This window comes from Muntiacus reevesi, chromosome 17 (assembly GCF_963930625.1).
Source record: "Muntiacus reevesi chromosome 17, mMunRee1.1, whole genome shotgun sequence".
Classification (NCBI taxonomy): Eukaryota; Metazoa; Chordata; class Mammalia; order Artiodactyla; family Cervidae; genus Muntiacus; species Muntiacus reevesi.
Window position 1 is genome coordinate 41,619,329 of NC_089265.1, and position 26,639 is coordinate 41,645,967.

General features: G+C 39.1%; 1 protein-coding gene across 1 annotated transcript in view; it reads left to right on the plus strand.

Moving 5' to 3' along the window:
• PGM5 (phosphoglucomutase 5) overlaps positions 1-26,639 on the plus strand; it is a 186,248-nt gene that overhangs the window by 13,777 nt on the left and 145,832 nt on the right. The window contains exons 2-6 of the mRNA XM_065908232.1: positions 7,310-7,472; positions 14,368-14,514; positions 17,706-17,831; positions 24,440-24,630; positions 25,230-25,384. Of these exons, the coding sequence (XP_065764304.1) occupies positions 7,310-7,472; positions 14,368-14,514; positions 17,706-17,831; positions 24,440-24,630; positions 25,230-25,384 (782 nt within the window). The remainder of the gene's footprint in view (positions 1-7,309; positions 7,473-14,367; positions 14,515-17,705; positions 17,832-24,439; positions 24,631-25,229; positions 25,385-26,639) is intronic.

Genomic DNA, 26,639 nt, shown 5'->3' on the forward strand with positions numbered 1-26,639 from the left:
GGGCATATCGATTCCTGGGGTACTTGATGTGCCCATTTATGGGGTGGAGGAAAAACAGTGATGCAATCTAGGTGAGGTTTAAGAGTTGGTGGAAGACATTGGCATCTAGAAGAATAGACTCTGAGGGCTTCTAAGTAACTGCATCATGGGATATGATTGATGATAATTGTACATGGCTACTGTCTACACTCTCTCTTTCCCAGGCATTTAGAAGTTAAGACTGGGTGACAACAAGTTCGTGCTGGCTCTCTGTGTATCTGGGAAGTGTGTACCTCACATGTGTGTCTGCAGGCGCCTGTGTGACAGTGTTTTCATGGCTACCTGTGGATCCTGGGACCTGTGTCTGAGTGCCTTTATGTGCATGTGTAAGTGACAGTGACTTGGGTCTACTTTGCCCCCTTTCCTAGTGGAACTGAAAGATGTGTTTCTCAGGGGCAGTAAGGCCTGCCCAGGTTGGTGCCGGGCTGGGTCGGATTTCTCTTCTTCCAGCCAAACACAGACATTATTATATACAGTTCAGAGAATCCTCAGTTTACAAGAAACTCTGAAATGTGTTTGAATTCTGAAGAAAAACTCTCCAAAATTCTTACTAAGATTTTTAATAATCCATTAAGTGAGGCCTAGAACATCACTTTAACAACAGGATTTTGCAAATTGAAAGACAAGCAAACCATGTTACATGTTTCCTTCACTTACAGGAACTTGTTAAATGTGTTAAAAAAAGAATTAATGAAAAATGTATCCTGTTAATTGTCAAGGCTATTCTCAAAATAAAATAACATAAAGCAATATCACTTAACAGGAAAACAAATTCTAGTTGAAGTATATAATTGTTAAGATGGTTGTTACGGCTATTTTTTGAGATGTATTTCATCCCTTAAAGAATTCAGTTCTTGTACAAGGATTTTAGTAAATAAACACTTCCAGCATGGGAACAAGAAATCATCACGTGGAGAATTGAAGAAGAGTGGAATAAAATTGATAACAAAACAAAGACAAGACAGACCATATGGTGTGGGCATGGCTGTTCCTACAGTGCCCCTTTGGGAGGGTCAGCAAGGGAACAGCAGAGTGACAGCTCAGACGTCCCCAGGCTGCGACTGGATTTCACACATGAGTAAAAGTCAGATGTTGCCTACTTCAATGCTGTAAACAAAACCAAAGCCAGTATTGGAAGTAGACCATCTTTTCCTTCCAAGGTAGTAGTCTGCAACATTGGCAGAGGATAGTACTTCTAAGACTTTCAGAAAGGGAAGTGGTAGTTTAACGAATTATCTAAGGTCTAAAATTAAATTTTAAATGGGGGAGGGGAGACAATTTGGGTAAAGCAATAGCATGATTTGTGTCATGTTGAAGCTCATAAAGGGTTTATGTAATCCCATCTTAAGTAACTTTTCATGACTGTGAACCTTCTTGACTTTGCAGATGAAGACCCTGAACCTCAGAGAAATTACATGATTTACCTTAGATCAGGGGTGGAGCCAAGACTTAAATCTAGATCTTTTAACTTTTTGGGTGCTTTTTCTTTATACAACAGGGCTTCCAAAGGTTATATTTCTTTAACCAGTTATTAGATCTTGAAAGCCATAGCTTTTCTGATGACGTTTGCCTTGGTTCCAAATTGGGAATGGAGTACATCAAGGCTGTATATTGTCACCCTGCTTATTTAACTTATATGCAGAGTACATCATGTGAAATGCTAGACTGGATGAAGCACAAGCTGGAATCAAGATTTCCAGGAGAAATATCAATAACTTCAGATATGCAAATGACACACCCTTATGGCAGAAAGCAAAGAAGAACTAATGAGTCTCTGATAAAAGTGAAAGAGGAGAGTGAAAAAGCTGGCTTAAAATTCAGCATTCAAAATACTAAAATCATGGCATCCAATTCCATCACCTCATGGCAAGTAGATGGGGAAATGATGGAAATAGTGGCGGACTTTATTTTCTTGAGCTCCAAAATCACTGCAGATGGTGACTGAAGCCATGAAATTAAAAGATGCTTGCTCCTTGGAAGAAAAGCTATCACAAACCTAGACAGTATATTAAAAAGCAGAGACAGTACTTTGCCCACAAAGGTCCATCTAGTCAAAGCTGTGGTTTTTCCATAGTCATATATGAATGTGAGAGTTGGACTATAAAGAAAGCTGAGTGTCTAAGAATTGATGCTTTTGAACTGTGGTGTTGAAGAAGACTCTTGAGAGTCCTTTGGACTGCAAGGCGATCCAACCAGTCCATCCAAAGGGAAATCAGTCCTGAATATTCATTGCAAGGACTGATGCTGAAGCTGAAACGCCAGTACTTTGGCCACCTGATGAGAAGAACTGACTCCTTGGAAAAGACCCTGATGATGGGAAAGATTGAAGGCAGGAGGAGAGGAGGATGACAGAGGATGAGATGGTTGGATGGCATCACTGACTCAATGGACATGAGTTTGCGCAAGCTCCAGGAGTTGGTGATGGACAGGGAAGCCTGGTGTGCTGCAGTCCATGTGCTCGCAAAGAGTTGGACATGACTGAGTGACTGAACTGAACTGAACTGAATTGGGAGAGGGAGAATTCAGAGAAGAGGAGAACACAGACACACAGAGAAGGTGATGTGAACACAGGTGGAGACTGGACTGAGGGTTGGTCTCTGCTGGGGCAGATGGAGTCCTCAGTGGTAGATGTGGCCATGTTGGCCTCAGTGTGTAGAGGTCCATGTAGTGAGCCCACGCTTGACCTTTGTGCCTGCCATCATTGGCCACTGTGTTCACGAGCCCATTGGACAATGACAGGAGTGGCTGGGGAAAGAGGCTGACTGGTACTGACGGAGCTGGTCATCTCAGCCTCTTGATTATTTAAATCCTTTTCTGCTGAGGTCCCCTTTTGGTGAGCATTCCTGTGGTACACAAATATCTTCATGATTTTCCTTGTCTTATCTTAGAAACCTCATCACTCGTTCTCCTCCGTCTCCTCCAGCACTTGTTTCCTTTTCGAATTATCTCAACTAGAGTTATCTACAGTGTCCAGCATTACTGCATTTTTGGGGACATATTGGTGGGTTAATGAGTAGATCTACACAGGTAAAATTTCCACTGAAAACTGAAATGTTTTAGGTTGAAATTTTATTTGTGTGTTTTTTCATTTTAAACAGATTAGATGTTATCTTTAAAAAAATTCAAATTTAATAAGATAAAGATATGTTTATAATCTTTCCTATTTAACAAACTATACATGTTTACTTCTGTACATGTTTATTTATTATTTTTCTAAGTGCTAGCCCCAAAGTATACATAATTGTACATTTTTGTAATCACTTGAAAGTTATTTAGATTTCTGCATTTTTCACTTTGCATTAAATTATTGTCTATGTTTCTTCTCTACTGGTTAAGAAACTGTAAGTTGTTATAGCAAGTAAATTTGAAATGTAGGCAATTTTTATTGCCTTAAAACAATAGAAATTTATATCCCACTCACATAATAGTCCAATGTGGATGTTGCTGGCGAGCAGACACTCTTGTCCATCCAGTGAGGAGGTAGGGACTCAGGTACTTTCCATCTTCTAGTGCTGGCATCTCCTAGAGCTGCATGGTCACCTGTGTTGAGCCTTTGCAAGGGGAAATAAACAGTGAGGAGAAAGGTGTACTAATGTCTCTTAATATGTTAGCAGAGCAAACGTCTCTAGCCAGAATAAACACACATTACTTCTGTTCTTTCTTACACTAGTTTTTCCCTCATTTTGAGACTTGGTCACATGGCTGCATGTAGCTACAAGGGTGGGTCTGGAGAATGTAGCCCCTGCCTGGGCGTCTGTTGCCCAGCATCAGCTCTGCCCTGTGGAAGAGGAGCATCCTCTGTGGACTGTTCACCCAGTCTGCCCAACTGCTCAATCTTTATGATTACCCTTTTAGATGGCTGAAGAGTATTCCATAAGTTCATACATTACACTTTATTTGACAGGTTCTTCTTTATTAGACATTTATAGGAATTGTTTTAAATTTTTCACCTCTAATGTTTAGATCCCACTGTAGGAAATGTGTACACACACATAACTTTCCCCCCTTTGAGAATTATTTCTATAAGAATAATTCTGAAAAAGTGGGAGAGAGAGAAAATAATGAATTTAAGTTACAAATATTTTTCAGGCTTTGGAATATATAGGCTTACTCCTTGAGAATAGTGTTTAGTTTTTCTTCATTGCTGTGTATGCAAGGTCTTCAACATTGCTTGTTTCATGGTAATACTCAAAATGAGTTGAATGATGAAATAAAATATAACAAAAGCATGTGGAACATGATTTATCATGGCTCTGGATAAAGTGAATGTAATTTTTGTCCTATATCTTTCCCATCTTAATAAACGATACCATCATTCATCAGATTATTAAAGGTAGAAGCTGGGAGTTGACTCATTTCCTCACTGTCCCTGTTTTACTTATTTATTTCTGTGTAAGAAATTATGGCAAGATTTTGGATCATTTTTATTATCATTATTCTAAATTCTTTTTCAGGTAGATTCCCTATTAGAGGCTTAAAATAACAATGGATATTTATTATTGCTCACAGTTTCTATGGGACAGGAGGCAGGTTGTTTTGACTCAGTCACAGCTGCATATTGGTGGGGTCTAGACGGTCCAGGGCAGGATGGCTCACCTACACACTTACACAGCTGTAAAGTGATGCTGGCTGTTGGTGGGAGGACTCAGGTGCTCCCGGTCCAGGTGGCTGCACAGGGCCTCCTTGAATGTCCCAGTGACATGATGGCCGCTATTTCTCAGAGTGAGCAATCCAATACAGCAAGGCAGAAGTGGCAGTGTCATTTATTGGGAAGTCACACACCTTCACTTTTGCAGTGTTTGCTGATCACCCAGATCTTCCTTATTCACTGTGGGAGGGGACTGTACCAAGGCATGAAAGCCAGAGGCATGGATTGTTGGGGGCCATCTTGAAGGCTGGCTGCCATAGTGTCTCCATTCCATATTTCATTCTACCCACATGTTCTGTTCATTCTCCTTCCAAAGATACATTCAGATATAATCACTTCTCTTCGTTTCTACTGCTTCTAGTTTAGTCTGAGACAGGGTCCACACTCAGCTCTGCCGTGATAGCCTTCCATCTGGTCTTTCTCCTTTTTCTCTTCTACTTCTCACTCTCTAATGTGTTTTTTCACATAGCAGCTACTCACTCATCATTCATTCATTTTTTTCTATTAATTCTATTCATTTTTTATTAATGAATAGAATTAATTAATAGAAAATCTATTCATCGTTCATTTTTTCTATTCAATTAAATATATTTATTGCATTCTTATCATATGCTTGGTTTGTTCTAGATTCTCAGAGTATAGCAGTGAAATATATAGTGAGGAAATAAATAAGATGGAAAATATTAAAGGGTTATGTGTGTAACCCAAAGGACTAAACAGGGTAAGGAAAACAGAGGACAACAAGGAAATTAGGGACTTATGTGTGCTGTACTATGTAGGGCTGTCATAGGTTCTGTCTTTGATTAGTTGACATTGAATAGTAACCGAAAGACAGGAGGAGGCAGGCATATGGATACTTGGGTGAGGGTGCTCTAAGCAGAGGAAAGAGCAAGCACAAAGCATGCTTGATGTGTGTGAGGAACAGGAGACCAACCAGTGTCGTTGGAGCAAAGAGATGGAGGGGAGTGGAGAATGGCAGGTGATGGAGTCAGATCACGGAGGGCCTGGTGGACTGAATACTTTGACTTTACCTGGGGTTGGTGGGACATGAGGACAGTCCTTGGAATGTTTTGCTAATATGATATGACTTGCTTTTTAATAAGATCTTTTGGATTGCTCAGCCCGTGATCTTTATAACTGATAAAGGTCAATTTCAGTGCTTAAAAGGAATACCTAGAGTAAAATCTAAGCTCTGTTATTAGGTATTATTACTATAATTGTTATTGCTATTATTAAAATTAACACCCCATTATTATCACAGATCCTGCTGATTTTTTTCTGGTATCTATCCAACTAGTAATTACTGTTAATACTATTATTACTATTACCACTACTACTAGGTTTATGTGTTTATAATCTGCCTCATCCACTTGAGAATATATACTCTGGAGATGTTGTAGCTGAGTGTCTTTCCATACTAAATTATCCCAAAACTGCTTTATTTTTGGAGCTCTTGTGTTTGATCTTTAAGAAAATTTTTTCCCTATATCTTTCCTCATTGTCATATTTGGACAATGACCTACTTCCAGCAATGCTATTATTGGTGCCAGGTTAACTTTGCAGTTGTGCTGGACATAAGAGCTAGTCTTGGCTTCAAGGCTGTGCCAGTACTTTTCAGACTTTAATGGACAAGTGAATTATGTGGAAGGGTAGGGATCTTAATAAGTGTGGAGTGGGCCTTGAGGTTTGGCATTTCTCCCAAGTGATGCCCATGCCACTGGTTTTTTGAGTAAGGAGAAGGTTTGATCACCGAACTTGACTGGATGTTGGAAACGCCTGTGGAGCTCAGTCTCCTCCCCTGCCGTGCCTGATCCTGAGTCACTCTTAGTACTAAGAATTTTCCAGTTCTTATTAATGATTCTAATTGGTAGCAACATTTGAGAACCACTGCATTGGATGACACTGGGCCCTATTTGAAAACAAAGCACACAGAGTAATGCTCTACAGGGCTATGCTGCTAGCTTTCTTTTTTAAAACTCAATTTCGTGGCTTAGAGAGTCTGGCCACACAGACGGGTGACCTCCAGATCGCTGCCTAGCATGGCTGGATTTCCCTAGTGTCCCCAGCTCATGTTATCACTTGGTGGCCAGAATAGGACTTCTGCCCTCAGGAAACTGGGGCTTCCAAGTGCAGTTAAATACGCTTGCTGACAACAAGGCTGTAACAAGTCAGGTCCCCCCTGTGTGAGCTTGTGCTGAGGCAGGGAAGGAAGGTGAAGCAGAGAAGTGCTCTGTTTTTCTTTCTTGTAGTTTTCAGAATGTACAGGTGCAGTTTCTGAGCCAGTAACAAACTAAGAACTTCTTGTATAAGTCAGGCTAACCCTTTGGTCATCAGAAGCAGATGTTTTAAACTGCTGAAAAGCAATGAGGCACATCTCACTTACAGGTTAGTAACTGACTACGAGACATGGGTGTCCCAAATGGTCTTGGAGATATTGGGCCTGAGAGACAACACCAGAGCTGCCTCCCCATGCGCCCACACGTCTCTCCCCACCTGAAGCCCACTCAGTTCTTTTTGCCAAATGACAAGTGTGTGCTAACAAAGCCTGGGACACTTTCTCATAGAAATGTACTTCAACCCCATGTGACCAGATTGATTTTTTTTTTTTTCTGGCTAATCTAGATTGGTCGACTGATTATTGGACAGAATGGCATCTTGTCAACGCCTGCTGTGTCCTGCATTATCAGAAAGATCAAGGCAGCTGGTGGAATCATCCTGACAGCCAGCCACTGCCCTGGAGGACCAGGGGGAGAGTTTGGAGTGAAGTTTAACATTGCCAATGGAGGTATGTGGTTCAGAATATGCCTTAATTGTCATGATTTCTTTCCTCTTATATCATGGTCTTACAATGACCCCATGATGTCAGATAAGCAAGGCAGAGAGTGAATGGTCAGAAAAGTCTAGTGAGGTACCTGTAGTAGTCAGGGTTTTCCAGAGAAGTAGAACCAATAGGACATATAGATTGTCTCCAAATTACGATGGTTTGATTCAGAGATTTTTTTTTTACTTTACACTTTATAGTGTAAAAGCAATATGTATTCAGTAGAAACCTGTTTCATTGGAATTTCAAATTTTGATCTTTTCCTCAGCTAGCAATGCTGTATAATTCTCTCTCATGATGCTGGGCAGCAAGTGCAGCTCCTACCCGATCACAAGAGTAAACAACCAGTACATTTACAACCACTCTGTACCCATTCAGCTCAGTTGGTAAAGAATCTGCCTGCAGTGCAGGAGACCCTTGTTTGATTCCTAGGTCAGGAAGATACGCTGGAGAAGGGATAGGCTACCCACTCTAGTATTCTTGGGCTTCCCTGTGGTTCAGCTGGTAAAGTATCTGCCTGCAGTGTGGGAGACCTGGGTTTGATACCTGGGTTGGGAAGATCCTCTGGAGAAAGGAAAGTCTACCCACTCCAGTATTCTGGCCTGGAGAATTCCATGAACTGTATAGTCCATGGGGTCACAAAGAGTCAGACACAACTGAGCGATCTCCACTTTCACTTTACACCCATTCTGTTTTTCTCTTTCAGTTCAATAAATTAAATTAATTAAATGAGACACTCAGCACTTTACTATAAAACAGGCTTCAGGATAGATGATTTTGTACAACTGTAGACTACCAAGGTATTCTCAGCACTCTTATGATAGGCTAGGCTAAACCATGGTGTTAGATGTATTAAATGCATTTTTGACTTATGATATTTTCAGTTTACAATGGGTTAGTCAGAATATAACTTGCTGTAAGTCCAGGAAGATCTAGAAAGAGATTTATTTTAATGAATTGGCTTATGTGATTTTGGAGGCTGTGAAGTCCCAAGATCTTTCCACGAGAGTGGATGATATAGTTCTGATCTGAGTCTGAAGGCCTAAGAAGCAACAGAGCTGATGGTGTAAGTTCCAGTCTGAGTCCCTGTCTGAGAGCAGAGTGGGGCCAGTGTGGCAGGTGGAAAGTGAATTCTCCCTTCCTCAGTCTTTTTGTTCTGCTCGTGCCTTTGGTAGGTGGGATGAGGCCCAGCCATGCTGCGGAGGGAGGTCTGCTTCACTCAGTCTGCTGTCAATCCCACCCAGAATCACCCTCACAGACATACTCAGAGTAACGTTTAACTGAACGTCTGGGCTCTCTGTGACCCAAGCAAGCCGGCACGTAAAATGAAGCGTCATGTTGCCTCAGGTGATGTGACAAGGAAGGGGCACAATGGGGTCTTATACCCATTTGGTCTCTTGGTCACCTGCGCTCCTCAGCACAGTGCAGTGGCTGAATATTGATGCTTATCTGACATGGAAGGACCCCGGATTTTAAAGTTGAAGCAGACCCTCAAAGTCATTTAGATCATTCCCATCATTTTACAAATAAACAAAACAAAGCCCTGAGAGGCTGTTGGCTCAAGGTCACATTGTCAGATAGAGGACTTTGTAGCATAAGTCCTACATTCTCCCTTTCCTATAGTGTTGGCTTTCTCTTACTAACATGCTTAGAATTATTTCACTTTTTCTTGTATTTATAGAAATTTAGAGTTTAGAAGGGCTTCCCTGGTGGTAAGCCAGTGGTAAAGAATCTGTCTGCAGTGCAGGAGACTCAGGAAATGCTGGTTTGATCCCTGGGTCGGAAGATCCCCCAAGGAGGGCATGGCAACCCACTCCAGGATTCTTGCCTGGAGAATCCCATGGACAGAGGAGCCTGGCAGGCTACAGTCCATGGGATCTCAAGAGTCGGACACAACTGTAGTGCATGAGCATGAACAGTTTAGAAGTCCTAGTGGGGTGGGGTATGTCTATAAGGGTGAATTAAAACATTTTTGAACATGTATAAAATGTAGGGTAGGAAGGATAATAATAAATGGATACCATATATTCATTACTCTGTTTATCCATTTTGCTTTTTTTCCCCTAATGACTTTGCTGAAGCCTTAAATATTTCTGACTACATCTCTTTAAAATAAAGATATATTCCTGTATAGCTACATGGTCATACCTAACAAAAATCATAGTAATTCTCTAATGTAATCTAAAATCTCATCTATATTTAAAATTTTCTGAGTGTCCCTCAAATACTGGTCACGTATGCTTTGTTAAAACCAAGTTTTGTCCCAGAACCATGCTTTGCATTTGGTTTTTAAGTCTCTTAAATATCTTTTAATCTAGAACACTAAGTCTTCATGTATATGTGGGTGGGAGCTGAAGTTTAACCAACAACTGTTGCCTTTATGAAGCATTCCTGACTCAGGCACAGTAGCACATCTTGTAAGGGAAGTACATGATTGCCCCCTCCTTGCAGCCATTTTGGATATTATTCAAAGAAAGAATGTTACTCATGTCAAGTGTTTAAAAAAAACAAAAACCTTATGAAGAGCCTCATTTTTGAAGGTATGATTCAAGAAACCCTGCTTCAGCAAAAAGCACACCTTGGGCCAATATTTAGTCTTGCAGAAGCTACTGAATATTTCAGGAAAAAATATGCAAAGCACAGGTATTGTATATACTTATAATATAGGACATTTCGTGTACTCAGAATATGGCAATGACATGTAATATATAAGTAACATAAAAGTTGCCAAACTAAATAATGTATTAAAACATTTGAATTAATATCTGACTGAATATCTTAGAATCTCAGTCATCTCTGTGATAATTTGTGAGGTGTAAAAGGAAAAGATACTATTTAAGTAACCTTTTTTTAGACTGAATTGCAGGAGGTTATGAGACTTGCTCAGTCATGTCCTTAATAGGTGAAGGGGGTTGAATTTATCATTTAGCCTTTAACTATGTTGAAAGTCCTTCCTTTTACATTTATTTCTTCATGTTTACATGTCTTGGCGTCATTAATGAGACTAACATTCCTACTAGCATGGAGAGATTCAGTTGGTCTCTTCCTGCTTAGAGTGAGTTTGATCATGACATCTTTCATCCAAAGTTGCAAGTTGCACACAGTCATCTCTTCCATTGAGTGTCATACAGATACATCTCATGGCATAAGTTAAAAGGCAAAATGTCTGCAGAGTTAGTAAGTACATCCAGAGAAATAGGATGCATCTAAAACTATGTTGCTTTTAAATTATTTATAGAGCAGGACTTTTCTGAGCATGTTTGTAAATAGGGGGGAAGATGCTAGAAGACAAAAGGAATCAGTAATAAAAATACTTTTTTAAATACTTAGAGTGTGCCAAGCTACATACTCAGAACTTTACATACATGTTCTCATTTAATTCTCATAACAGCCTGATGAAGTCACTGAGGAATAAAAGTGGCTTAAAAAACTTGACCAGTATCACAGAAGTCATAAGTTGTGGAGTTCGTTTGGAACCTAGATTCCAAGAAGTGGGCAGAACTTCTGAGTGAAAAGGCAGAGCTGAGGGAAAGAAGCATCTAGAGGGGTGCAGAATGGAAACTTTGGGAAATAGTTGCTTATACCTCTTGTAAAGGAAGAGAAGGAAATGTTGCCTGTCACATCAGTCAGTCATAAGGAAAAGGAAATCAGTCCTGAATATTCATTGGAAGGACTGATCTGAAGCTGAAACTCCAATACTTTAGCCACCTGATGCAAAGAACTGACTCCTTGGAAAAGACCCTGATGCTGGGAAAGATTGAAGGCAGGAAGAGAAGGGGATGACAGAGAATAAGATGGTTGGATGGCATCACTGACTCAATGGACATGAGTTTGAGCAAACTCTGGGAGTTGGAGATGGACAGGGAAGCCTGGTGTGCTGCAGTCCATGGGGTCTCAAAGAGTCAGACACAACTGAGCAACTGAACTGAACTGAAGATAATGGAGCAAAGATAGCAAAGGGACTTGGAATAAATGGAGATGTTTTCTAAAAGGTCCTCTGGGGAATTTGTTGAGGATACCTGAGGAATTGTGGGGATCAAGGTGAACTTAAGCAGCCTCATTCTTTAGGGTAACCAGTTTGGGTTATTTCATGACTGCCTTCAGCAGCGCATGGGAGTCTGGTAATGGAAGCAATGGAGCAAATGATGGCAATGGGGAATCACAGTGTGGGCAAGGCAGAGCAGCAAGAGACCTGGTAGTTGTTAAGAATGTCTGAGTTGGAGAAGGAAATGGCAACCCACTCCAGTATTCTTGCCTGGAAAAGTCCATGGACAGAGGAGTCTGGCGGGCTGAAGTCCATGGGATTACATGACTGAGCATGTGTGCACGAGGGTGGAGGGAAATGGGTTGGTAGCAATAAAGTGGTATAACTAAAAAAAAAAAAAAGAATGTCTGAGTTGACATTAAACTCTTAGGATTCAAACCCACCCTCTGTTACACCAGTGATGTGACCTTGCTTAAAGTCATCTCTTCCAAGTTCAGTTTCCTTATTTGGAAAATAAAGATATTAATAGTTCTTACTTCATATACTTTTTTTTTTTACTTCATATACTTTTTGTGTGTGCTAAATTCCACATAAGGTGTGAAATGTGTTATGTGTAAATTTCAACAAATGTTGGCTTGTCTTATTATGCTAACAATGAACAGGAAGGCTCAAATGCTAGACCATAGGGTCCTTCTGGGATAAGAAACCAGTGAAATGAGAATGGACCGATAGTCTGGGAGTAATCAAGTGATGATGGACTTCAGTATAGGAATGAGGAACAGGTTCAGCACAGGTATGGAGTAGGAACAGGGAAGATGGAAGATTAGGAATTTGTGGAATGAAGATACTCAAATTTGATATTTTTGAAATAAGAATTTCAAGAGACAATTCCTGGCATGACTGTACTAGGAACTGACTTAAATGAAGAAGGAAGTTATTGGAGTGGAGGATGTTAAGGACTGGGAAGATGTAAAAAGATACAAAGGATTTTGATGACCTCAGAGGTTATCAGCATGGCTGACTGAGCAACATCTAGCTGGTTACAACTTGTTTTACTTTTGGAAATCAGTGTGCTTTGGCATAACAAACTCAGACAGAGACTTTTAAAATGTGATGGAGGTATCCCAAGAACATAACATGGTGCCTGGGAGCCAGAGGGATACTCATGTATCATCTGGCAAGCATAAAAAAAATTGCAAAGCTAAGTAACTCTATTTACTTTTTTAAGTTTTGCAAAAGAATGAAAAACGTAAGGAGTGAAGTTGAGAAGGACTATGTTTATTTCTTTGTGGTCTTCACTCTTCCTGTAGAAGAACATGGGGGTATTAAAATATATTAGGCTTTTTTCCATCCACTGAAATGGTGCTATTGCTATTCCTTTCCTCTCTCTTCATTGAGGTGTAATTGATATATTAAAAGCCTGTACATATTTAATATATGTAGCTTGGTGAGTTTGGTCATTATTCATTTTTATATGTTCAAGGAACCTTTTTTGGGAGTGATAACAATGATATGGGCTTCCCTGGTGACTCAGTGGTAAAGAATTCTCTTGCCAATGCAGGAGACTCACGTTTGATCTCTCGGTCAGGAAGATCCCCTTGAGAAGGAAATGGCAACACACTCCAGTATTCTTGACTGGAAAATCCCATGGACAGAGGATCCTGGAGGGCTACAGTCCATGGGGTCATGAAGAGTCAGACATAACTTAGTGACTAAAACAGCAACTACCATGCTGTATTCTAAGGCAGCACTGTCTAATAGAAATATATTGTAAGCCATACATGTAATTAAAAATTTTCTAGTAGCCACATAAAATAGTAAAAAGAAGCAGGTGAAATGAATATAATATTTTATTTCATTTGATATATCCAAAATATTATAACTTCAACATGTTACTAAAAAATTATGAATATAATCTATTCTGGTTTTATACTAACTCTTCAAAATTTGGTGTGTATTTTATAATTATAGCACATGTCAGTTTATCTAGTCCTATTTCAAGTGTTCAAGAGCCACTTGTGGCTAGAGGCTATTGAATTGGACAGCATAGTTCTAAGGGCTGGGATAGAAGAGAAATCAAGAAACAGTTGCAGTTCAATAGAAAATTATAATGTAACTAGTGAGTGAGATCAATACACAAAGCTATCTATCTGTCAGTCATTTATATTTTAGATCTTCAATCTACTTATTTACTTGATTCCCAGACTTATTGCAAAAAATCCAAAGTAGCTTGCAGTAAGATATAAAAATTGAAAGAGAAGGACAACTATTGATTTCATGTTCAATTCATTTAAAGCCTATCACTTGACCTTAATTGTCAACTTAACCTTGTGAAGATGTGCATCAGATATTTTAAACTTCACTTTGAAAACTTGGGAGTCACTAGAGAGTATGAGTTGGGAAAACTAATGTACCCTGATCAACTTACACACCAAATAGGCAGCAGTCCTGGGAGTAGAAGTCATACTTTCTTTCTCTACGTACATTTGGGGGGCTGCAGTTTAACTCTGGAGTCCCTCACTTCTGTCAAATGCATATCCTGTTTGTGTCTCATATCCTGAATAAAGCTGATGACATAACCAGGTCTCCCTGGCAGGTGTGCAACTATTTTTAGGGAAGACATCTCATGCTTAAAAGTGGATTAAAACAAAGCAACACATGGGTTATTAGCTTGCATGGAACAGGTGAGGCTGGCCCCGTTTCCTCCAGAGTGAATGGATAAGAAATACTGAAGCCATTTGAACTGTGAACTGTTCACTGTTGTCTAGAACACAAAGAAATCTTTCTCCTGCTTGGTGGAGGAAGAGTTAACATTTCTCTGATTTATTTTTTATGCAAATTTATTTTTGGTGATGCATTATTTTCCAATTTTAGGTCCTGCTCCAGATGTCATCTCAGACAAAATCTACCAGATCAGCAAAACAATCGAGGAATACGCTATATGCCCTGATTTGCGAATTGACCTGTCTCGACTAGGAAGACAAGAATTTGACCTGGAGAACAAATTCAAACCATTTAGAGGTAATTAGGAAATTGTATTTTGAAGAAAATTAGAACTCTGTGGATGGAGGTGACATTTTTTCTTCAGGGGAGAGCACACACACAAGTGATGGAATTATCAATTTTAGGATTGGCACTTGATAAATAGATATAAACTGAGTGTGGTGCGGAGGGAAATGAGAGCAGCCAAGATATTTGGAACTGGCAACTTTCAACAACTACTTTCCAAACTATCATTTTTGACATAGGGAACATTTCACGGCTGACTCTTTTACAGTGTTCCAAGAATAGATTGTGAATTGCCAACACATGTCTTTATACTTTTCGAAGCAATTAAGGTGAAGACACTGAAATACTTTAGATAATTAAAAAAAGACCTAACAAGGTAATGGAGTTATTAAAATTTGCTATGGAAGATAGTCATTTCTTTTCCAAGCTAGGATCATGCAGTTTATCTTGATTCAATTCATAGTTGACCACCTGCTCTATACCATGCTCCATGATAGAAGATTTTACAAAGAAATTCACTAAGTACCAAATGGATTTAGGAAAATGGTTCAAAAATTAAAAACCAGGATGAAGTTGCCAAAAATTTTATCCTGTATGGTAGAGTGAATAAAACTTCTAAGTCCTCAGATTATAACCTTTCAATTTGTAGATTAGTATTGAACCATGTAATAACATTAATACCAAGTAAATGCATATCATTTTTCACCCTCTATTTTATCCTGTTGCTTTCTCCTTCAAGGCATATAAAACAAACTTTTTAAAAAAATTCCTTCAGTATCCCTATCAGCTTAAATCCAGTTTGTATTAAGATGGTATCCTTATTTTACAAGTAATTTATTTAGTTCAAAAGGTGAAATACCAAAAAAAAATTAAAAAAGGTGAAATACCTAGTTCATGGCCACATGGTATTTTAGGGACAGAGAGGAGCTTGAAATGTACTATTTGGAGACACAGTGTTGGGCCAACTCTATCAGTTTTCTTGGAAGATTTTGAGTCAATTGTTTGTTTAGCTTGTGAGCAGAAGTTAATTGAAAGCCATGTGATACTTACAGGATGCAATGATTCCTGATTTTATTAATCTAGTTGGGAATATTCATATACACAATGGCTTGACAACTAAAAGCAAGGGATATTTTACATTAAGTAAGTGATTTAAGTATATTTGATTACATATGTTTGGATGTACTGGGAAATAAGATGACAGAAAAAGCAGGTATTATTATATTATCAGGAAGAAATTTTGTTGGTTGATTGAATCTTCACAGTTGTACTAGTTGTTCAAGAGACCCAGATCTTTGGTGGCTCAGATTCAGGTACACCGTTTCAGCTACATTGCTCACTTGGTGAGTTTTCTACAGGGCTGCAGACACGACGAGGTAGAAGGAGATGTTTTCTGGTCTCAAGAATTTGAAAATGATTGTTTGGGATAATTTATGTGCTGTGTTCTTGCTGTTTAAATGTTGAGCAAGACTTCAGTTAATTGGAAACAATTTAGTGTTTGGCATTTCATCTTAAAGGGTGAAGAGCGAGAACTATGTGATGTGAGCTTTCAGTTTTCATGGAAATCTATTTGCTTCCTTGTTTTTTACATTTTTGTTTGATATTAATGCTATTTATCTGCTATAAATACCAAATGTATTTAGACAAGTAGTTCAGGAGTTAGACCCAGAATGAAATTGCCAAAAACATTATGCTATATTGTAGAGAGAGTAAAACTTCAAACATATTCAAGCCGTAACCTTTCAAATATAAAATAGGTTAACTTTTTATTCTGATAAAATATATGTAACATATACTATGTTAATAATTTTTAGATGTATTTTGCATAAACTTTAATTTATTTTATAGATTAGTATGGGCTTCCCTGGTGGTTCAGTGGTAAAGAATCCACCTGCAATGCAGGAGACGCAAGAGATGCAGGTTTGATTCCTGAGTCAGGAAGATCCTCTGGAGAAGGAAATGGCAACCCACTCCAGTATTTTTGCCTGGAGAATCCCATGGACAGAGGAGCTTGGTGGGCTACAGTCTATAGGGTTGCAAAGTCAGACATGACTGAGCATAGATTAATATTCTCCTCCTATCAAAGATGATTAAAAACTATTTGTATTCTTGAAGAAGTTATTATATTTGAACTTGATTTAAATGCAATGAAAGTATTTTTAGTGTGTATTCGACCAGATGAAGGGATAGTTTCATGTTACATATAAAATCTCACCCACTAAATACTGCACCTGGATTTACTAAAAATTATTGAAGGTGGATTGGTAATATCTTTAGTGCAGGTTTAAATGTTTCAAGGTTCCAAAGTAGTATGTGTTTGAAAAATTTGAACAACAGCATAACATAAGTTTCAAAATTTAACTACAAGTTACAAAAGCAGAGCTCATAGACAAATTTTAGTGCCTAAAATAAAATATTTATTATTTCTGGGAAAAATATTTTCTGAGTACTAATTTTGTACTGATCACCAAGTTTGAAAAGTGTGATGTATTCTGGGTTTTATGAATCTGAAATAAATGGAAAAGACTTTATTTGGTTGTCTGGTCATTAGGTGGTGCAGGAGAGCATGTGTGTTTAATGAAGATTTCTAAATATCTGGCACTGGAGAGCATTTGTGTTTGATGAATATTTCTAAATACCTGGCACTCATCCTGAACCTGGTAATACACTGGGCACACAGGAGACTTGACACAAACTCAGAAAAATATCCTTTATCACCAATTCAGAACTTGAATCTGCTTGGTACCATGGCATTTAGAAAGTAGGGGTCACTGCTGAGGTTACTTCTTGATTTGTTTCAGGCCAGCTGAGTCATGTTTTGGCCAGTCCCCACAGGAGAGGCAACCGGTTTTGCCAAGATGCCTCTTAGCATTGAGGTGTTTGCAGTTTGTGGGAGGGAGTGGTGGAACGTAGAGAGTGGGGACAATAGGCATAGTTTTATCTTAATTACTTTATTCTTGTGGTTGATTTTTCACTTGCAAAGAAGAATTTGCAACTTGATATTTTTTATACCAGTTAATTACCTGCAAAGTTTGTAGCATCTTGATTGTGCTTTGTGATTTTGTCTGCAAATGGACACTTTGCTTCCCGTGTTAATGTGTGGGATTATGATGGGATTGTGATCAAAATTTCATGCTTTTTTATGCTTCCAAGAATCCCTCATGGGTGGTCATTGGTGTCTTCTTTGGCTTTCCTATCCTTAGTGGAGATAGTGGACCCAGTGGATATCTATCTCAACCTCCTTCGGACCATTTTTGACTTTAACGCCATCAAGAGTTTGCTGACTGGGCCCGGCCAACTGAAGATCCGAGTTGATGCCATGCATGGAGGTAAGCGTGTAGTCTTCTACCAAGTGGTGAACAAGAAATGGAAAGAAGATCTCAATGTGTGTTGGGTTTCTGGGATTATGTGGAAGGTTGGATTCATAGACATTCACATGACAAGTGTGTGTTCAGATAGATATGTGGGATACTCTGGAAGGCTTCAGGGCTTTGATCTCTCTTTTTTGATGCAACTGAAAAAAAAACCTTGAGCATATGATTTTGAAGCTATGTCTGTTAGAGTGTAGAGTCGAAATAGCAAAATTGTAAATTAAAAAAAATTTTTGATCACAGTACATAGTTGAAAAAGTCAGATAGTTCAGAGCTTGCTATGAAAAAAATCCTTCACAGCTCCTTTCCCCAATTTTCTACTTTCCAAGGGCAGTCTTTTTTTTTTTTTAGATATTTATCTCCCTATTACTAAATACTATGAATATTCTGCTCCTTGTTGATTTTTCAGTTTGAGCTGTTACTGACTTCATACTATGGAAGATGAATCTGTAGTTCTTTTTCACCATCTCCACTCACTAAATCCAAGCACACTTCCTTAAACAAGTTATATCTTCATTTTGGTAAGATCAGTATGCAGTGTCTAGATTATCATAACATGGTTGAGCCATGCAAAATACTGTAATTATATTTTCCTTTCAGCACAGCTTTTTTACTTCTTTGGAATTAGTAATCATCTTGTTTTCTATAACTTAGTTTTTGTGAAGTGTATTTACCACTATGAACTCTCATACGCATCTAGTGTCAAAACCTCTCACTTCATTTCCCTGGAGACCTGGAATGCCCTCTGTCTGCACTGGAAGTGCTCTGAGTTGCTGTTGTCCTGAAATCTCCACTTAGCATCATCCTGTAATTCCTTTTACCCCTTTCTTATGTTGACTCTCTTATTTCTGGGTCCTTTGCCTTTTGCTTTCTTAATTTACTCCTACATTTCAGAGGAACACATTCTCCAGTTACTCTGTGAGAGAGAGCTCATGGGAGATAAATGTTTTGAGTCATTGCATGTCTGAAAATGCCTGTTTTCTATGCTCATTCTGAATTGATATTTATCTGAATATAAAAATCTAGGTTGGATATTATTTTCCTTCAAAAATTTGAGAGAATTGCTCCATTAGTCTTGTAGCCATTCCTACTAAACTCGAGAAATCTGATGCTATTCTGATTTTTAATTCATGTTTTGACATCTTTCTTTCTTCTCTGGAGGCTTTTGGGGCCTTTGATATGTGTTCAGTGTTCCTTCTTTTCACAATGATGAGTCTGAGTGTGGGACTACATTTCTCTATTGTGCCAGGCACTTGGAGGATCCTCTGAATCTAGAAACTTATATCCTTTAATTGGGGGAAGTTTTCTTGCATTACTTCTTGGATGATTCCTCCATTATTTTCTTTCCTTTCTCCATAATGGCTATTGTTTAGATACTGACTCTACTGGACAGATCTTTTAATTATCCTATTCTTTCCCCCAACACCCATTTTTCTTCTCGTTGTTTTGTGCTACTTTCTGGAAGATTTCCTCAACTTTAGCTCTAAGTCCTTCCATTGTTTTTCAGTTCCACTATCATATTTTTAATTTCCAAAAACATTTTTTTTTGTTTTCCAAATAACTCTTTTAAAAAATAACTTCCTATTCATGTTTCATGAATACCATATCTTTTTTTTAATAAGTCAGATGTACTGAGGTATAAAATTTATTTGCAGTAAAATTGATACTTTGTTGGCATACAGTTTGATGAAGTTGGAAAAACATGTACAGTAATGTAATCACTCTGACAGTCAAGGTATAGAATATTTCCCTTGCTGCCACAAATCCTTTTGCATCCCTTGAAGGTTTACCTCTCCTCTTTCCCCTAGTCCCTGGCTATCACTCATCTGCTTTTTGCCCCATAGTTTTACCTTTTCCAGAAAGCCATATGAATGGAAACATACAGCATATAGCTGTTTTCTTCAGGCTTTTTTCACTCAGCATAAGTTTTTAGAGATGCATTCATGGTGTTGTATGTATCAGTGGTTATTTCTTATTACTAATGAGTAGTATTCCCTTATATAGATGTACTACATTCTGTTTATCCATTCACCACTTGATGCAATCAGGGTTATTTCTAGGTTTTGGCTACTATAAACTGCTACAGACATTTGTGAAAAAGTCTTTATAGGAATATATGGTTTCCTTTGTTTTGGATAAATACCTAGGAGTGAGATTTCTGGGTCATATAATGTGTATACTGAACTTAATAAGTAATTGCCAAACTATTTTCCAGAGTGACTACCATTTGCACTAACAGCAGAGTATGAAGGCTCCAGTTTCTCTATGCCCTCACCAACACTTGGTATTCTCAGTCTTCAGTTTTATAGCCAGTCTGCCACATCTTTTTCATCTCTATTAGGATCTGACTGATACATACTTTAAAAGATTTCTTCTCCCTCTATAGTTTCTCTTTCTTCCATGTTGTTCTTTACTCTGTTTGTTTTGGTCTCATGTTAAAGAGTGAATTCAGTTAATTCACTCAATCATGTCCAGCTCTTTGCAACCCCATGGACTGCAGCATGCCAGACTTCCCTGTCCATTACCATCTCCCGGAGCCTTTTCAAACTCATGTCCATCAAGTTGGTGATGTCATCCAACCGTCTCATCCTCTGTCGTCCCCTTCTCCTCCTGTCTTTAAGAGTGAGGCACTAAAAATTTTGCTGGTAGCTCTGAGCCAATGTGTGGAATTTATCTTCCAAGGCCTTCACTCAGGTTTTCCACCTGGACTGTTTTGTTCTTTCCTATTCAGTTCAGTTCAGTTCAGTGGTTCAGTCATGTCTGACTCTTTGCGACCCCATGAACCACAGCACGCCAGGCCTCCCTGTCCATCACCAACTGCCAGAGTTTACCCAAACACATGTCCATTGAGTCGGTGATGCCATCCAACAATCTCATCCTCTGTCGTCCCCTTCTCCTCCTGCCCTCAATCTTTCCCAGCATCAGGGTCTTTTCAAGTGCGTCAGCTCTTTGCATCAGGTGGCCAAAGTATTGGAGTTTCAACTTCCAACATCAGTCCTTCCAATGAACACCCAGGACTGATCTCCTTTAGGATGGACTGGTTGGATCTTCTTGCAGTCCAAGGGACTCTCATGAGTCTTCTCCAACACCACAGTTCAAAAGCATCAGTTCTTCTGCGCTCAGCTTTCTTTATAGTCCAATTCTCACATCCGTACATGACTACTGGAAAATCCATAGCCTTGACTAGATGGACCTTTGTTGACAAAGTAATATCTCTGCTTTTTAATATGCTGTCTATGTTGGTCATAACTTTCCTTTCAAGGAGTAAGCATCTTTTAGTTTCATGGCTGCAGTCACCATCTGCAGTGATTTTGGAGCCCCCAAAAATAAAGTCTGTCCCTGTTTCCACTGTTTCCCCATCTATTTGCCATGAAGTGATGGGACTGGATGCCATGATCTTAGTTTTCTGAATGTTGAGCTTTAAGCCAACTTTTTCATTCTCCTCTTTCACTTTCATCAAGAGGCTCTTTAGTTCTTCTTTACTTTCTGCCATAAGGGTGGTGTCATCTGCATATCTGAGGTTATTGATATTTCTCCCAGCAATCTTGATTCCAGCTTGTGCTTCTTCCAGCCCAACCTTTCTCATGATGTACTCTGCATATAAGTTAAATAAGCAGGGTGACAATATACAGCCTTGACATACTCCTTTTCCTATTTGGAACCAGTCTGTTGTTCCATATCCAGTCTAACTCTTGCTTCCTGACCTGCATACAGGTTTCTCAAGAGGCAGGTCAGATGATCTGGTATTCCCATCTCCTTCAGAATTTTCCACAGTTTATTGTGATCCACACAGTCAAAGGCTTTGGCATAGTCAATAAAGCAGAAATAGATGTTTTTCTGGAACTCCCTTGCTTTTTTGATGATCCAACAGATGTTGGCAATTCGATCTCTGGCTCCTCTGCCTTTTCTAAAACCAGCTTGAACATCTGGAAGTTCACAGTTCACATATTGCTGGAGCCTGGCTTGGAAAATTTTGAGCATTACTTTACTAGTGTGTGAGATGAGTGCAATTGTGTGGTAGTTTGAGCATTCTTTGGCATTGCCTTTCCTTGGGATTGGAATGAAAATTGACCTTTTCCAGTCCTGTGGCCACTGGTGAGTTTTCCAAATTTGCTGACTTATTGAATGCAGCACTTTTACAGCATTTTCTTTGAGGATTTGAAATAGCTCAACTGGAATTCCATCACCTCCACTAACTTTGTTTGTAGTGATGCTTCCTAAGGCCCACTTGACTTCACATTCCAGCATGTCTGGCTCTATGTCTGGTCACACCATCATGATTTTCTGGGTCATGAAGATCTTTTTTTGTACAGTTCTTCTGTGTAATCTTGTCACCTGCTCTTAATATCTTCTGCTTCTGTTAGGTTCATACCATTTCTGTCCTTTATTGAGCCCATCTTTGTATGAAATGTTCCCTTGTTATCTCTAATTTTCTTGAAGAGATCTCTAGTCTTTCCCATTCTGTTGATTTCCTCTATTTCTTTGCACTGATCACTGAGGAAGGCTTTCTTATCTCTCCTTGCTATTCTTTGGAACTCTGCATTCAAATAGGTATATTTTTCCTTTTCTCCTTTGCTTTTTGCTTCTCTTCTTTTCACAGCTATTTGTAAGGCCTCCTCAGGCAACCATTTTGCTTTTTTGCACTTCTTTTTCTTGGGGATGGTCTTGATTCCTGTCTCCTGTACAGTGTCACAAACCTCCGTCCATAGTTCATCAGGCACTCTGTCTATCAGATCTAGTCCCTTAAATCTATTTCTCACTTCTGCTAAATAGTCATAAGGGATTTGATTTAGGTCATACCTGAATGGTCTAGTGGTTTTTCCCACTATCTTCAATTTAAGTCTGAATTTTGCAATAAGGAGTTCATGATCTCAGGCACAGTCAGCTCCTGGTCTTGTTTTTGCTGATTGTATAGGGCTTCTCCATCTTTGGCTGCAAAGAATATAATCAGTCTGATTTCGGTGTTGACCATCTGGTGATGTCCATGTGTAGAGTCTTCTCTTATGTTGTTTGAAGAGGGTGTTTGCTATGACCAGTGCGTTCTCTTGGCAAAACTCTATTAGCCTTTGCCTTGCTTCATTCTGTACTCCAAGGCCAAATTTGCCTGTTACTCCAGCTGTTTCTTGACTTCCTACTTTTGCATTCCAGTCCTCTATAATGAAAAGGACATCATTTTTTGCCTGTTAGTCCTAAAAGGTCTTGTTAGGTCTTCATAAAACCGTTCAACTTCAGGCTGGTTGTATCCCGCAAAAATATCACTTTGGGCTGGTTATATTCCGCAGAAAAGGCTCTTTCTGTTTCTTGCCTTAGCATTATCTGACCTAGAGGGAAGAGAGTTTCTCTTCCCACAGAGTTTGAAAATGGTTTCTGGATTTGAGCCTCACTGCCTAGCTTTTACCATGTGTTCATCTCTGAATCAGTCAGTCTGGTTGAGGGATGGAGGATACTGATTTGCAGACCTAGGTCACATCCCTAGTCTTGGGGGAAGTAGGATTTAGCCACACTCAGATTCCATGAACTGAGATGTAAAAAGGATTGGTTCTCTAAAGAAGACCCAAAATGCTGATATCAGAGGAAAGGAAAAAGGGTGCTGCGCAGGGAAAATGGGTACTGAGCAGGCAAAATCAAAGTGTGTTCACTGTTTGTGGTTTGTATTCTATTAGTTGAAAATAAATGGAAAGCGGTACTTTTATATATTTCAGCCAACAGGATTACATGCTTGTCCCCAAATGTGCTGTATGTTCTACCTCAGGCTCCATTCCCTTGCTCACAGTGTTCTTTTCATTTGGATAGCATCCTTACTCCTGTCAAATTTATATTCTTCCATGTTCTCCCAGAAATGCTGCTCCATTTTGAAGCCTTGCCTATGGTCATTTCTGTTTTAACTGTTGGATTTCATTGTTTAATAAATACATTATACATCGAATTCAACTAGTCTTACAAGTCCAGTCACTCACCTGCAGGTTTGACTCATCCCACTGCCAGACTGAGGGCCCAAACTGAGAGCACTTTGTGTCCCTGGATGCCCTCCATTCTTCATTTAAGAGTTCTGTGTTAGGCACTCCATAAATGTGTGTTGAACTGGAAAAGACAACTCCTTAGCATTTATTTTTTAAAATGTCTTAGTTGTATATGCTTCAGTGGTTGGCAGTGTTTAATTATACACTTGGCAAAGTTAAAACAGCTGTAGAGACAAAGAACATCACTAGAGCCTTTAAGTGCTTTTGCATATATTTAACTAATGCTTTTAATATAAAAAGTAACAGCCCATGAATTATTATTAGATAGTTGATTTCTTTTTGGCAGTATTTTAGGAAAGTTTTGGAGAAAAATTTCATGCATCTGGATTACTGAATACAACTTCTATATGTCTGACATAGTCACTGGCACATAGATGCTAAATGAGTAGTAATTGAAGTAACCATTTTTCTGTGCTTGAAAAAACCTGTAGGATTTATCTTTTTTTTTCTTGTGCTATGAAGTAGACGTCTTCTTCTAAGAAGAACAAAACATCCTTGAGGGAGGAGTTCTGTAAAGATCTCACATTGCTGTGTATCTTTTTTAAGTTATGGGACCCTATGTGAGAAAAGTTCTGTGTGATGAGCTGGGGGCCCCAGCCAATTCTGCAATCAACTGTGTTCCCCTGGAAGATTTTGGAGGGCAGCATCCTGACCCCAACCTGACATATGCAACCACCCTTCTGGAAGCTATGAAAGGAGGGGAATATGGATTTGGAGCTGCGTTTGATGCTGATGGGGTAAGGAGGAAAGCTTTCTGCCTGCTGATCATTTTGCTGTGTAATGAGCCAAACACTGAAAACCAGAGAATTGTTGAATACTTCTGAGGATGACACGTAAGGGGCATATGAACCCTAACTGGCTCTGCATCTGCCCTTCTACTTAATGGCCTAGTATTGCATGTAAACAGCCCTTACTTTTCTTTTTCCAAGTAGCAGTATGTTATAAAGAGGTTATTTCTTTTAAAAAATTCATGCAATACATCTTTATTTATGACTGATCTTGTTGAAATCACCATGTTAAGAAAACGGCTATTTTAGTAATAATCTCTGTTCTGCATTATGTTTGGGAGAAGTGTGAATGAAGAATGTAGAGGCTACTAAAGCCTGAGGAAGTCATCCACATTTCAGCAGGTTGGATATTTTCCTAGCGGTGTCAAGATCCTGGGCCCTGCAATATTCAGGGATTTTAGTTTCCCATGCCCTCCTTGGCCTCCTTCAAGTGGTTTTCCATTGTTTAAATCTGAGGATGGCAGTAAAGTGCCTGGTGATGATGATGGGAATGGACTGCTAGCAGCAGATGCCTTTGCCTGAACACTTTCACACATTCTTTCCCACAGGACCGTTACATGATCCTAGGCCAAAATGGCTTCTTTGTGAGCCCTTCCGACTCCTTGGCCATCATTGCCGCCAACCTCTCTTGCATTCCATATTTCCGTCAGATGGGAGTCCGAGGGTTTGGAAGGAGTATGCCCACCAGCACAGCCCTCGACAGGTAAGCAGAATGTCACCGTGAAAAACTTCATGACAAGCCTCTGATGTCGTTGTTCCTTCTGCTGGTAGCTCTCAATCATTCTCCCCTCGCACTTTGGGAACTTGTTGAAATTAGAGATATGGGAATTGAAAGACATTATATAGTTAATAGAAGTGTGAAAAATCAGGTGGCCTGAACTGGGTTCTGCTACATCTTAGCTCTCAGGAACTTGGGAGACTTATTTGATTTCTGTGTCTCTGTTTTCTTATCTTTAAAATGAGCATGATAATAGTATCATCCTTATATGGGTTGTATGAGGTAGTAATGAGGTGATTCTTATAAACCATGTAACAGAACGCGTGGTTCATAGTAAATACTTCATAAATGGTAAGAAAACTTACTACATATGTAAGCAAGGTAGAAAGAACATGAGTCTTAGGATCAGATAATATTATTTTAAAATGCTCACTTATCTCAGGCTTCCCTGGTAGCTCAGCTGGTAAAGAATCTGCCTGCAATCCAGGAGACCCCGGTTTGATTCCTGGGTTGAGAAGATCCCCTGGAGAAGGGATAGACAACCCAATCCAGTATTCTGGCCTGGAGAATTTCATGGACAGAGGAGCCTGGCAGGCTACAGTCCATGGGGTTGCAAAGAGTCAGACACGACTGAGTAACTTTTACTATATCATCATTAGTTCTGTAAAAAGAGGGAAGATAAGTTTGTTGTGAGAATGAATCGAGATACACATGGAAAATGCTCAACAGGAGACTCAGTAGATAACAGTCTAAAGTTTCTTACCCTGGCCCTATCCACCCATCTTTTAGCTTATCTTAGGAAACAGTGAATTTCAAACAATGTATATTATTGTGGAAGTAGTATTTGTTCATGCTGGAAAGTTAAAAAACACAGAAAACTAGGAAAATGTAAGCGACTCTGCCTGAGCTGCTAATGTTAATTGATGAATGTATATTCCCTACTGAATCTCTTTATATACATATATAATACATATGCATAGCTATAAATCATATATAACATACATAATATAGTATAATATGTATAATATATATTTGCCTTTTTGTGAAACCAAAAAGAGATCTGAAGTACAAACTGCCTTGTAACATTTTTTTCCCATCAACAATCTCCAACTTTGTCTTAATACAGTTTTATATCATCTAAAACCAAGATCATACTCAAATTTCCCGAGTGTCCCTGGAGTGTCTTTAATGTATGGTTTTGCCCAAAGCAGCATCCTGTCTAACATCATACATTGCATCT